The sequence below is a fragment of the Condylura cristata genome, unplaced genomic scaffold (assembly GCF_000260355.1).
Source record: "Condylura cristata isolate star-nosed mole 26May11 unplaced genomic scaffold, ConCri1.0 scaffold00006, whole genome shotgun sequence".
NCBI classification, from domain to species: Eukaryota; Metazoa; Chordata; class Mammalia; order Eulipotyphla; family Talpidae; genus Condylura; species Condylura cristata.
This window is the reverse complement of record NW_004567107.1, coordinates 43378301-43390789: the sequence shown is the minus strand read 5'-3', so window position 1 is coordinate 43390789 and position 12489 is coordinate 43378301. Positions and strand designations below refer to the sequence as shown.

At 35.8% G+C, this 12489-nt stretch overlaps 2 protein-coding genes across 2 annotated transcripts in view; one reads left to right on the top strand and one right to left on the bottom strand.

Moving 5' to 3' along the window:
* ERMP1 (endoplasmic reticulum metallopeptidase 1) overlaps positions 1–12489 on the top strand; it is a 97856-nt gene that overhangs the window by 46155 nt on the left and 39212 nt on the right. The window lies entirely within an intron of this gene.
* RIC1 (RAB6A GEF complex partner 1) overlaps positions 2965–12489 on the bottom strand; it is a 92706-nt gene continuing 83181 nt past the window's right edge. Inside the window, exons 20-26 of the mRNA XM_004677645.2 lie at positions 11496–11654; positions 11277–11413; positions 8962–9248; positions 7867–8058; positions 4355–4532; positions 4037–4225; positions 2965–3271 (exon numbers count right to left, since the gene is read on the bottom strand). Coding sequence (XP_004677702.1) covers positions 2986–3271; positions 4037–4225; positions 4355–4532; positions 7867–8058; positions 8962–9248; positions 11277–11413; positions 11496–11654 — 1428 coding nt within the window. The 3' untranslated portion in view covers positions 2965–2985. The remainder of the gene's footprint in view (positions 3272–4036; positions 4226–4354; positions 4533–7866; positions 8059–8961; positions 9249–11276; positions 11414–11495; positions 11655–12489) is intronic.

Here is a 12489-nt window from a genome sequence, read left to right as displayed (position 1 = left end):
AACCTGCTAAAAAAGGTAAGGTAATAAAAGTTAACATAAGCTGAAAAGAAAGTGCAATAACATTGTCACTTCTAGCCAGGGCAGTTTGATTATTCAAAGTATTTTTAGCTGTAGATTGCACCATGTGTTACATAAAAATCCTAAGGAGCCCATCAAAAAGTTACTAAACGAATTTACTAACAAAGAATAATTCGCAAATGAAATAGTTGTATTTGCATAAATTGAATAACATCAGCTTAGTTTTAACAAAAGTACAATTAAAACATGTTCATGTGTTGGAAATTTTAGTAGTTTACGTGATACTACTCTTCAAATGAACACATGGAAGGAATAAAATCCCAGCTGCCTTTTGTATATGTGCACCGAAATTGACTTTACAATTTCAAAACTTCCTGAAAAGAATTATTAATGCAAGATAGCCTACTACTTGCATTAACTGACAATGCAGAAATAAACCCATACATTTAGTCAATATTGACAATTCAATGAGGTAAATATCTATTATAGCAAGAGGTGAACAGAACTGCATACTCACATAAATTTCTGGAAGAAAACAGAAGCATACATTTTCTTAAAGGTTACACAATACTTTGTAACTATAACAAAAAAAATTCTGAAATGCAGAGAAATATCTAGTCAACTTTGTCCATATACCAATGTTTAAGACATTAGGAAAATGCAAATCTGTTGTTAGTTCACCACTCCATACAAAAAGTACTGTTAACATTGTAATATGGTTTGGCATTCATTCAAATTAATCATATTAGGTGACCAAGAAAACTGACAATACATTCATACAGAAAACTTGTAACCAACCCAAAGTCACACACAACTATTGATGGCAAGCAAAAAGCCACATGGGTTATTCATATCTAGATCATACAAGCTTGTACCTAGATTTATGAATACTGGAAACAATTTTTAATTCTACCTATTAGAGATGCGTAGTTTTCATACTTATTGTGAACAATTTCTATTCTCAGGTATCTAAGGATACTATTGATTCTAGTCTTTATATTAAACAAATTTTGTGGCTTTTAGTATATATTTTATTTGCTGTTGACCTGAGATGAATAAACAAAGGTTTATTTCTTTATTGCCCTTTACCACATAAAAATATACACATTACAGAAGTAGCAGCAACTTAAATGCTAATGTTGACTACCCCAAAACAATCTTTTGGTATCAGCAAACTAATTGGTTAAAATTATGGCTTACACAGTTGATATGTGAACTAATACAACTTTAAGTATAGAACAGATAACCAAATAAAAATTTTACCAAATTCACTTCCAATGTCTTACTTTTAAACAGTACAAGCTAAACCCAGCAGCATGCTATGATATTTGAAAGATCACAGCTGTTTTTTACAATGGTAGGTCGTTTTTATTGATTGAATGTTCACACCAAACACAATGCTGGTTCTCTTTAATGGATAGGACAGAAGAATTTCAGGTCATTTTGTTTCTGGCTACATGTACTAACATGGCAAATATTTTTTCTTAGATTCAGGGAAAGTTTGTTTAAAAGAAAGATTTAAATAAAAGTAGCACCAGAAGAACCAGGTACCGATAATTATTGCACTTATAATGTAAAAATTAAATGACAGTAAATTATGAAACTGAATACTTTTTACTTTTATGAATTTGGAACTAAGCAATTTCAAAATTGTTTGAGTTCTCTTCAAAGGAAGCCTGGCTAGGACAACTAGTCTTTTACAAGGACCAAGTTTTAATTATAAGCTGTAATTGCACTATGAGAAGACTTTGTCTTACATAGTGATATGAATGAATTTGGTCCATATAAAGTACACTTATAAAAATAAGTTTGTTTCTGTAAAAAATAACATTGCATTCCTTTGTTCAAATTGCACAGTACAAATAAGCTATCTAAATTAATACTGTTAGAAATACATACAGTAGAGATGTGTTTAGTCTGAAGCAATTAAAGATATGCAGTTGTTTTCATAATGTATGAAAACTAAAATTTCAGTCATATCTAGAAATGCATAATTTTAAAAAGTTACAATGAAAAATGTATTCTTTACATACTAATTTTTACTAGCCATGATAATAGAGGGCTCAGCAGTCTATTTACATTAAACTCCATTTTTATTCAGTTTACAAAACCAATAAATAAACTACATTAATTTGCACAAAGTCTGCTTCATGATCATTATGATTATTTCTGGTTACTTTATGACTAAACCAGTAAGCCTGTCTACCTTTATGAAGAGTGCTCATATTTAAAAAAAACAAGCCCAATTTTTATTCCAAATGTACATATATATAGCCATGCAGAATTAAAACCTAAAAAATTATAATACAAGGCCTAAAAATATGAACAATGCTTCAGTATATTTACATAAGAGTATTTACAAAAAGATATGGTTGATAAAAATAGTTTACTGGTATCTACAGCATAATTGATAAGCCCTCATACTCTGCCTGCAGTAATCAAGCTTGCTAAAAGCAACATACTAACTTAACAAGTAAAACACTTCCATCAACTCTCCATGGCATGTGCCCCACTGCAGACACCTATGCAGCAGTGCTCACAATGAACAGGTAGCTGAAGTTCCTGGTAAGCTAAAGCAAGCACCTCCACTTTGAAAAAGTAGTTGGGATACAACACATTGTTCAGGAAACATGTAAGAAGCTATAAGTAGTGAAAAGGTAAATTCATCTGGGGCAAGATAATCCCTATGGAACAAGAGCTACCAACCCTTAAGAATAAAACCAAAATATTCTCATGTACATCAGTACAATAAATACTCTTTATTACTTTCCATTGCAGTTAAAAACATTTCTTAATGAAAGACACTTGCTATCATATCTGCATGGTGTCAAATAGATTTCTCGAAAGGCAGTTTAAAATTCTATAACATCTTACCAGTCTTAACTTGTCTCTCCTGGTAAGTCATCCAACTAAGTCACAGTATCTGCTGCTTTGAGTACTGCCTGTGGTGATGATGGTGCACTATTGTTAAGACACAGAACAGTCGTAAGTCCCATCCTGAAAAAGTTCCTCTTCTGCTCGAATTGGGTCTTCCTCTTTCCGGTTGTTCATATTGCTACCTCCAACTTCGCCCTGAGGGATATTTGCATGCCCCAAGGAGCCCCTGCTCTCCTCTGCCCGAGGATTTGTCTGTTCAGGAGTCTTACCCACTGTTATTGGCTGGAAAGCTTCAGGTTGGACCTGCTCTTCTGTTATATCACTTAGCTTCTGCAGCTGTGGCTTAATAATATTTAAAAATGGCTTATATCCAGGGCTAAGCAGAGAAAAAAAGACAATTAGATCTTAATATTCACAGCCTAAAGATTCTGCATAGTGTCATGGATCCATTGCTACTAAAACACTGATGCAGTAAAGTCCCTGAGAAATTATGGGGAGGCACAAGGAAGAAAGGCTTCACAGGTACCCTACCGGCTACCATAGATGCAGCTGCACACATCTTAGATTTCTGAATTTTGCCTTTCTTTCTTTTTAAAAATCTTGTGTAGAACTAGTGAAGCAGCAGGTTAAGACAAGTCTGCTGTGCCATGTGGTATATAAGCTGCCAGATTGGGAATTGAACTGCTGGCAGCAGTGATAGTACACAGGCTTAATCCCTATACCACCAGGGCAGCCCTGTCAAAAATCATTCCACAATCTACTGAATTTTTGACTTCAAAAAAGAGGGCTGAATCCTGAGGCTCTCTAAGCAGACATACGTTTGGGTTTTCTATTAATTGACATGTTAAATTCAAGTAGACATGTAGGATATTACCTTAAATTCCACAGAACTAGCAATTACTGAGTCTTGCCACCACATTAACCTTAAGTCAATGACCTTTTGTAACTATCTTGATGGACATTACGCATCTAAATGACTAAATATAGAACAGTAGACAATGTAGTGTTAAAATTGCTTTCATATTTTTTAAACAAACTAAAAATCTGCAACTAAAAAAAACCAGAACTAAGTTTTAGCGTAAAAAGCAAGGATTAACCAAAAGAAAGCCAAATAATAACATCAAGAAAAATCAACACTCACCAATCTGTAGAAGCCCACCGGTCTACTGCATGCAGTCCTGTCTTTATGTTGCGTAACATCTCTCTATCTACCTCTGAAGACTGTATAATAACCAAAATCTGGTTGATTATTGAGGATTCTCTAAGAATCAGGCCTATCACAATGCACCAGTCCAGACAACCTGCCTCCATGAAGATATGTAGCAAATACCTAAAACATAAGTAGAAACAAGATTATTGACCTTAAGGATCTACAGAAGGGTAGTAATCACCAGGAAGGTAGACTATTTGTCCAAATATTGCAAGTAGACATACTTTTCCTCTGAAATACTGAACTCACCGAAGCTGGACCTGGGATTGGTGAGGCCCTTTACTCGCCAACTCCATGGAGATATGCTCCAGCTCTGATTGAGTTAAACTGAGTGTGGAGAAATTTTCATCCACCATTGTCCAGTCCCCATCCACCATGGAACTACTTTCAGTCAAGTCTGTGGCTGAACCAATACTGCATTCATCACCTGGTAACAAATTGCCCAGAGTTATAAACTAACTTCATATAGAAAGCAGATTTTTCTTAATTTTAACTATTAGCAGTTTGTCTAATGTAGATTGTTTTAATATTAAATACACTACTTAACAGTCCATGATATATTTACAGTTGTAAATGTAAAGATACATATATATGTATCAGAGAAATAACGAGGGAGCTACCTTTGGATGGAAAACCACACTACTACCCATGAAGAAGTCTTAGATTCAATTTCCAATTTAAAAAAAATAGAGAGGAAACTAAACTGTGAAGAAGCAATCACCAAAATCCATATTGTAAGATTCAACTTTTCTCAATAAATAAACTGGGGGTTGGGAACCATAAAATGCGAAAATGTATAACCACTAAAATGAAAAAAATTAAAACAGTGACTATGTGAACATTATTCAATTGATTCAATTTATAAAAAATTCATAGGAAACTTAAAATTTGAATACTGGCTATCCCCGAGTTTTTATAGAAATGAATAATGGTGTGTTTTTCAGGCACATACTAAATGTTCACAAAGATGTCTTTGAATCTAAGAGGTGAAAAATTAATCAAATACTGGTGGTAAAGAAAACTAGATGGTGGATAAAATGTGAGTCCGAGTCAAGGTGTACTCTATACTACAATCCCTACTTTTAAAAATATCTTTGAATGGTATTCTTCAGAATATTCTAAAGAAATTAAAATAATTCCAATCACTTAACAAGACTCATCTTGAAATTAATCTTATCTAGGAGGTGAAGGCACCTCCTGTTCATAAGCATCCATGTAATCAAAATGACTTACATGTCAAGTGATACACAGCTTTAACATAATTTCCTGCATCATGTTACCTGACTTTATACCAAAAAGCAAAAGTGCTAACAATATTGGCATAAAAAAAATAGAAACTTAAATCAATAAAATAGAATAGAAAGCCTAGAAATAATCCACATAAATACTAATAATTTTTAATGAAGCAGTAATGACCATGCAACAGGCAAAGGAGGATTTCTTCAACAGTGTTGGAAAAAGTGGAAGGCCATGTGTAAAAGAAAAGATCTCACTCTAAGCCCATGTACAAAAATAAATTACAAATGGATTAAAGATTTAGATCTAAGATGTGCAACAAAATATATAAAACACATTGCTGGTATTCTATGACATCAGTGTGATGGGTATCTTTGGAAAGTTAACCCCTATGGTAAGGGTAATAAAAGCAAAAATGAACACTTGGGATTACCTCAAATCAAAAAGCCTTACGCAGTAGGAGAGAAAAAAAATTAAAAAGATCCAACTGAATGGCAGCAAATATTTAGACATTACACAACTGATAAAGAGTTAATGCTATGAAAAATTTTTACATCCAGAAACATAAAAGCCACCCACTTAAATGGGTTCAGGCTCTGTGCAGACCAGACAGTTCACCAAAGGAAATGTCCATGTCAACAGGTTTAAAGAAAATGCTCATCAATGCTTCCGATAAGAGATGTCCAGGTGAAAACCACAATGAGTGTGGTGTAGTGACCCACTGCTGAGGTGTGGACCTATTCCCCTAAATCATACACAATGTTGTACACCAAAGTTATGCCCCCAAAAAAGTTAAAAATAAAACCACAGTAAGATGCCATCTCATACCTTGAACATGCACATATTAAAAAGACCTTTAATAAGTGCTAAAGAGAATATGGAGAAAGAGGAATCCTATTACACTGCTGGTGCTAATGTGAGCTGCTGCAGCTATAACGGAAATGATACTGATTGAAACTAAACATTGAAAATAACATTTGACCACCATCCCACACATCTATAAAGAAAGTGAAATCACCAACTTGAAGCTAAATGCTCTACAATATTTACTGCAACACTATTTACATATCTAGACATGGAAGCAACCTAAATGCCAACCGATAAAGACTGGATTTAGAAGATGTGATATAATCACATTTGTGGACTACTCATTTAGCCAGAAGGAAAAACAAAATGCTGCCATTTACAACAAAATGGAAAATATTTGAGGAAATTATGTGTTAATAAAGCAAGTCAGAATAATAAAAGATGAATGGTGGACATTAATAAACAGGTTTCTGAGATACAGAAGATTAAAGACAAGGTTATGAAAAAGTAAATGGCATTTTTTTTCTGTATCCTAAAAAACTGAGAGCAGGGTTTTGAAGCAACCCAAACATTTTAATAGATGAAAGGATAAACAAAATGTAGTATATACACATAGTAGTTTACTATTCACCCTTAAAAGGAAGGAAAATTTAATATATGCTACAAATGCATGACCCTCGAAGACACTATGCTTTAATACCAAGTGAAAATAAGTCATCCTCAAAACTACTGTATGGTTCTACACTATGCTTTAATACCAAGTGAAAATAAGTCATCCTCAAAACTACTGTATGGTTCTATTTATACGAGGTACCTCAAATAGTCAAATTCATAGAAACACAGAACAGAATGGTAGTTCTAAATGGCTGCAGGAATGGGTAGTTATTTAATGCGTGTGGACCATTACATCAGAGTTCTGAGGGTAACTAGCTCAACAATATGAATGTACATAATGCTAACTGAACTGTACACTTAAAAATAGTTAAGGTGGTAAATTTGTGTATTCTACCACATTAAAAAAGAAAACAGGTAGCATTAAGGCTCTAAGTAGCAAAATTTCAGGTAACACTGAAGGCTGACTGAAAAACTAAGCAAATGCCTGGCCATAAGAAATCAACTACAGAAAGTCAGACCAATTGCTACTTAAGCTCCTGTAATAGTATATACCTAAATAATGTAAGTCACGTTTAAAATTTTCAGTTTCTATTTTACCTATTACTACCGACCGTTGATTGTCATACATTTTTTGATAAAAGGTCAGATAGTAAATATTTTAGATACAGAAGCCTAAGAGGCAAAAGTTAAGGGTATTATATAAGAACTTAGAAGAGAGAAAGTTGCACAAATTTTCATTAATAAAAAATATGACAACTAACCAATTTTTTATGACATAGGCCAACTTATGAGAATGGAATCCCTCATGGGATAAGGTTTTGCCTTGAGGTTTCTGATTCATCAAAATTAATTGAGAAGGTTCATCAATGAGCACTAATCTGTAAAGAGATTTTACCCCCTTCAGCTACTTGAAATAGAGTATCTAGTTAAGGCCAATTTGCTCTTGTTTCATCAGTAACTGTCCACCTTTCCAGCAGATACTAGTGGCTAATCCTCAAGGACACATCTTGAAAGAAAAGTGAATTTTATTTCTAGAGTGCTACAGCCCATAAACTTTCTTCCAGAGAAGCTGAAGAAGAGCTAAAATATAAAATGTCATCTACCTTTATTAGATAAAGGTGACAGGAAGGCATCTTGCATTTGTGGTCCATGTGATGAGACTGTGTCTATCTCTGGATGGGCTGGGCCAACATTGCCAAGCCAGCTTTGACTTCGTTGGACATTAGAGACTCCAGCGTCTAGTTCAAGGTTTAAAAATGGGTCAGCTGATTGCGACTTTAACAGCTGCTCTCCCACTGCAAGGTAGTTCAAAAACAAAATAAATGGGAGAAACTTAAGATGGCACACTGTCATTTCCAATTCATCTTAAGCTTCTCTCACTCCCAATAACACCCAAATGTGAAAAGTTCTAAGTCAATTTCTGTCTCCCACTACCTCATCTACCCATAAACCAAGGATGCTGGATTATTTAAAAAAAAAAAAAAAACAACAACAACAAAACCATCTAACTACATAACACCATCTAGCAGTCATACCACTACCAGAACTAGGCAAAAACATTACTCTGTTCATTTTTTAAAGTTATTTTTCCTTAGATTTTAACATAAAAGACATTTCCAAATACCATAAGAAAAAGGTTTTTGTTGAAAAATTCCATAAATATAAGTGGAACATCTGCTTCCTTTTTTCTTTAAAAGATCTGAATTTAAACACTATCGTTTTTCCCTCACCTAAATAGTTGCACTTTGTCCTAGTAGAGAAGATGACCCAAGATTATTATTTTTTTTTTTTGCTAGTTCCCTGGAGTGAATCCTTTCAGTTAAGTAACAATGTAGCTTATTGTGAGGTCCCTTTCTGGCTAGCTCTGAAACACTGTCCCACAATAAGCTAAGTGTGGTAGTTTTTTACTTAGCTAGTTCAGGTTATTGAAGATAACCTGAGGTAACTACAGTCATATATTTTAAGTTAGAATTCAAGGTGCCAGTACTTAAAGACATAGGTTCTCCTTTGTATACACCCTTGGCCAAATAGTGGCTATTTTAACTACTATTCAAAAAGTTGGCTTTATTTTCTCCTGAGTTTAGAATGAAAAGACTTTAAGAACTACTAACAAACATTAAGTTTATTCCAAATAAACTTACAATTCTCCCTTAATGAAAATACAGTTCTCCCTGTGCAAGTGACACAGTCTATGTTACCTGTTCGGTATTTTCCATTCTTGAAAGGAGAACTGATAGAAGAGGCTGGGATAATGGGAAGTGGCCACAAAAAATCTTTGTGGAGTCTCTTCAGGGCTATCACAAAGTTATCTACCCGGGCAGCCCGGGTGCGTTCCTTGCACAGCCAGCTAATAAGTTCAAAGCCCAGCTGGGCAGCAAAACAGCCAAGGTCCTTTAGGCGAACTTCTTCTAAGAGGTGCCGAGCATGTCTCCAAAGCATCATATCAATATACATGTTCTCAGCACAATCGCTGTCTTTGCTCCATCTGTAAGTGGGAAGGAATATAAGAAAGGTACAGAACAGTCTTTATTCTGAGGATATCATATTCTTTATGCAGTAGTGCTGATAATGCTGGCAAGGTGGTAAGAGATCCAAGATTTCTGATTGAAGAGAAATTTAAGTATCAAGGCTCCTCCATGTGATACCAGGATTCACTGGATTATACAGAGCTGGCTCTTAAAACACATATATGGGCACACCTGCATACCTCATTTTATTGAGATTTGATGACATTTGTATTTCTTATAAATCAAAGGTTTGTGGCAATCCTGTGTTGAGTACACCATTTTTTGAACATCATGTGGCCAACTTCTGTCTACATGATCGATTTAACTATGAGATTTATATATATATATTTCTTTTAAACCTGAAGCTAGTGCACAATAGACTAGAGTGAAAACATTAATTTTTTAAAAAAGAATGATTTATGCATACAGAACTGGGGTACAGGCCAGAGGTGCAGGGGTGGTGAGAGGATTCACCAGAGACAGGGTGGGGGGCAGAAGAGGCAAATTGACGGAATACACTGCTGAGGGGAACAGCGGGCTGGTCAGGAGATATCTGCCTTGCCATCTGGATCACCTCTGGGGCAGGGATTGAACTCATGCTGAAGTGGCTTTAGCTTCTTAGTGCTGTGCTTCAACCTGCTGCACCACCAGGAAGGGCCCTGTTAACATCACTTTTATATGCACTGGCCAACAAAACCGTTTGCATGACTATTTCGATATCTGTTTCAATGAGATCGTCTGGAACTAAACCTACAGTATTTCCAAGGTGAGTCTGTACAAGGAATAGGGAAAAACAGGAGACAAAGCCAAACCAGAAAAAGAGTGGTGACTAGTTTAAAAAAAAAAAGTGAAATAAATGTAGTACTTGAAGTGACCAACTAAAATAGAGACAATCAGATCAAAGAAAGTTTAAGGACAGAAAACTCTCCATGTGAGTTGCATAGACAATTTTAAAAACGCCAATTTTTAAAAATTAACGACTACTAAATATGTCATATTATCCTTATTCTTGAGCTCATATACTCATATACTGTAATTGGTTTGATAACTGAGGAATGTGGCCAATTCAGATCTTGGCTCAATGTGAACATAACTAGGTTTATATTTCGGGCATCTGTTTTTTTTACCTTTAAAGTGAGGGTAACAACAATCTTACAGAGTTGTTGCAAGAATTAGAAGACCCGCACATGTAAATGCTCGGAATGGTGCCTGTTACTGTATTAGCCAGCATTTAAAATTCACAGGATGGCTGAAAAGTTACTGTTTAAAGTTACTGAAAAATTACTCCATAGTCCTCCACAGTTTCATTTTACTGCTATAGAGCTCATGACTGTGTGTGCATATTGGAGACAGAAGTGATATTAGTGAAAGAGCAGTAAGACATCCTTATAAACAATGTTCAATAAGCCTTATGTGCCACGTTCTGTAGTAGAATACAAACGTTACGTAAAAGGGAAGAGAAAAAAAAAAACAAACCCTTAAGAACATAGGATGTAAGGATCCCAAACACAAGAAAATTCAATTTCATAACGTTCAGTATTCATAGTTTCTTTAAAGGAGACAATAACCCATCTATGGGTGATGGATTATGGACATTTCAAGTCTCTGGAATACACTTCTCTCTTGCCTTTTCCACTGTTTAATGACTCCTTCAATCAAGAATCAGAAGAGTCTAGCAGATGAAAAATACATTCTGATTTTTTTGTAAAGAGGTATAGCTGGATTTATGTAAGCAGCTTCTGGATTAACTGTAGATTTAGCTTCCTTATTTATCAGGCCCTCTATTCTAAGATATTGGTAATTTAAAGATGCCATTCAAAACAGGTTTATAAATACCTATTCCAGAAAAAGGAGAAACTGTACAAAGACTTTGGAGGAATGTTTTGTGACTAAAAAGGAAGGATTAGAATGAATAGTTGATTTTCATAAGACTCAAATTTACAAATGCCATGAAATGAAAACATCACAGAAACCTCAAAAAAGCAGTGATGTCTCTTTTCTCTTACCTTTTTCCCGAAGAACCAGATGGCATACTTAGCGTTTTCTGCAAGCTGAATTTACTAGCAGGCACATTTTCAGCTGATTGGGACAAACTGATGCTTCGATTCCTGAAGAATTCAAATCCACCACTTGAACTAGGTTCCTATGATTATACACAATAGGCATTACAGTCAGAGAAAACCATGTAGGTGTGTATGTATAGCAACTGCAATTTTGCAACTAACCTGAGCTGTAGGCGTGGATGGAGGTGTTTCAGATTCTCCAGAGCCAATGGCTTTAAGAAAGCGAATCATGTGTCGACATAGGTCCCACTTGCCTTGTTCCAGGGCTGTATTGAATAGAAGGGTAGCATGCTGTCTACTTACTGCTGGGACTTCCATATTCTACAAAAATAAGACAAGCCTTTCTTTAGTACTAAAAATTATTTGGGAAGACATGAGTAATTCTTTATTGCCTAAACTCAGATAAGAAATGCAGCTACTGTACAACAGGGATTAATGCAATAGTAAGATTAAAAGGAACATTAAAAATGAGGAAAATAGGGTCCTCCCTGGTGGTGCAGTGGGTTAAAGCACATCACTAGAAGCTAAAGCCAGTTCAGCATGAGTTAGATCCCTGCCCTGGAGATGACCTACATGGCACAGCAGACCAATCCTGACCCACCCACTGTTCCCCTCAGAAGCCGGTTCTGCTCCCCATCCTGTCTCTGGTGAATCCTCTTACCGCCCCTGCACCTGTATGCATAAATAAACCTTTTTTTAAAATGAGGAAAATATTCTACTGGTGTTATAAAAACTGGTGTTAATGAACTCCCATTACATGCCAGATTTCTTACATAAATCTTACATACATCCTTTTGTTCCCCTAGTGACTCTGCAAAATAGATGAATCATTCCCATTTCAAGATGGTGGGAAGTCCAGGGGGGTTGCAGCCAAGATGAAAAAGCATACATTTTATGGCCCTCCCTGGTGGCGCAGCGGGTTAAAGCACAGCACTGAGAATCTAAAGCCGCTTCCACATGAGTTCGATTCCCGCCTGCCCCGGAGGTGACCACATGGCGTGGCAGACCCCCTCCTGACCCGCCCGCTGCTCCCCTCAGCAGTGTACTTCGTTGATCTGCCTGTTCTGTTCCCCACTCTGTCTCTGGTGAAGCCTCTCGCCGCCCCTGAGCCTCTGGCCTGTACCCCAGTTCTGTATGCACAAATAAATAAATCTTT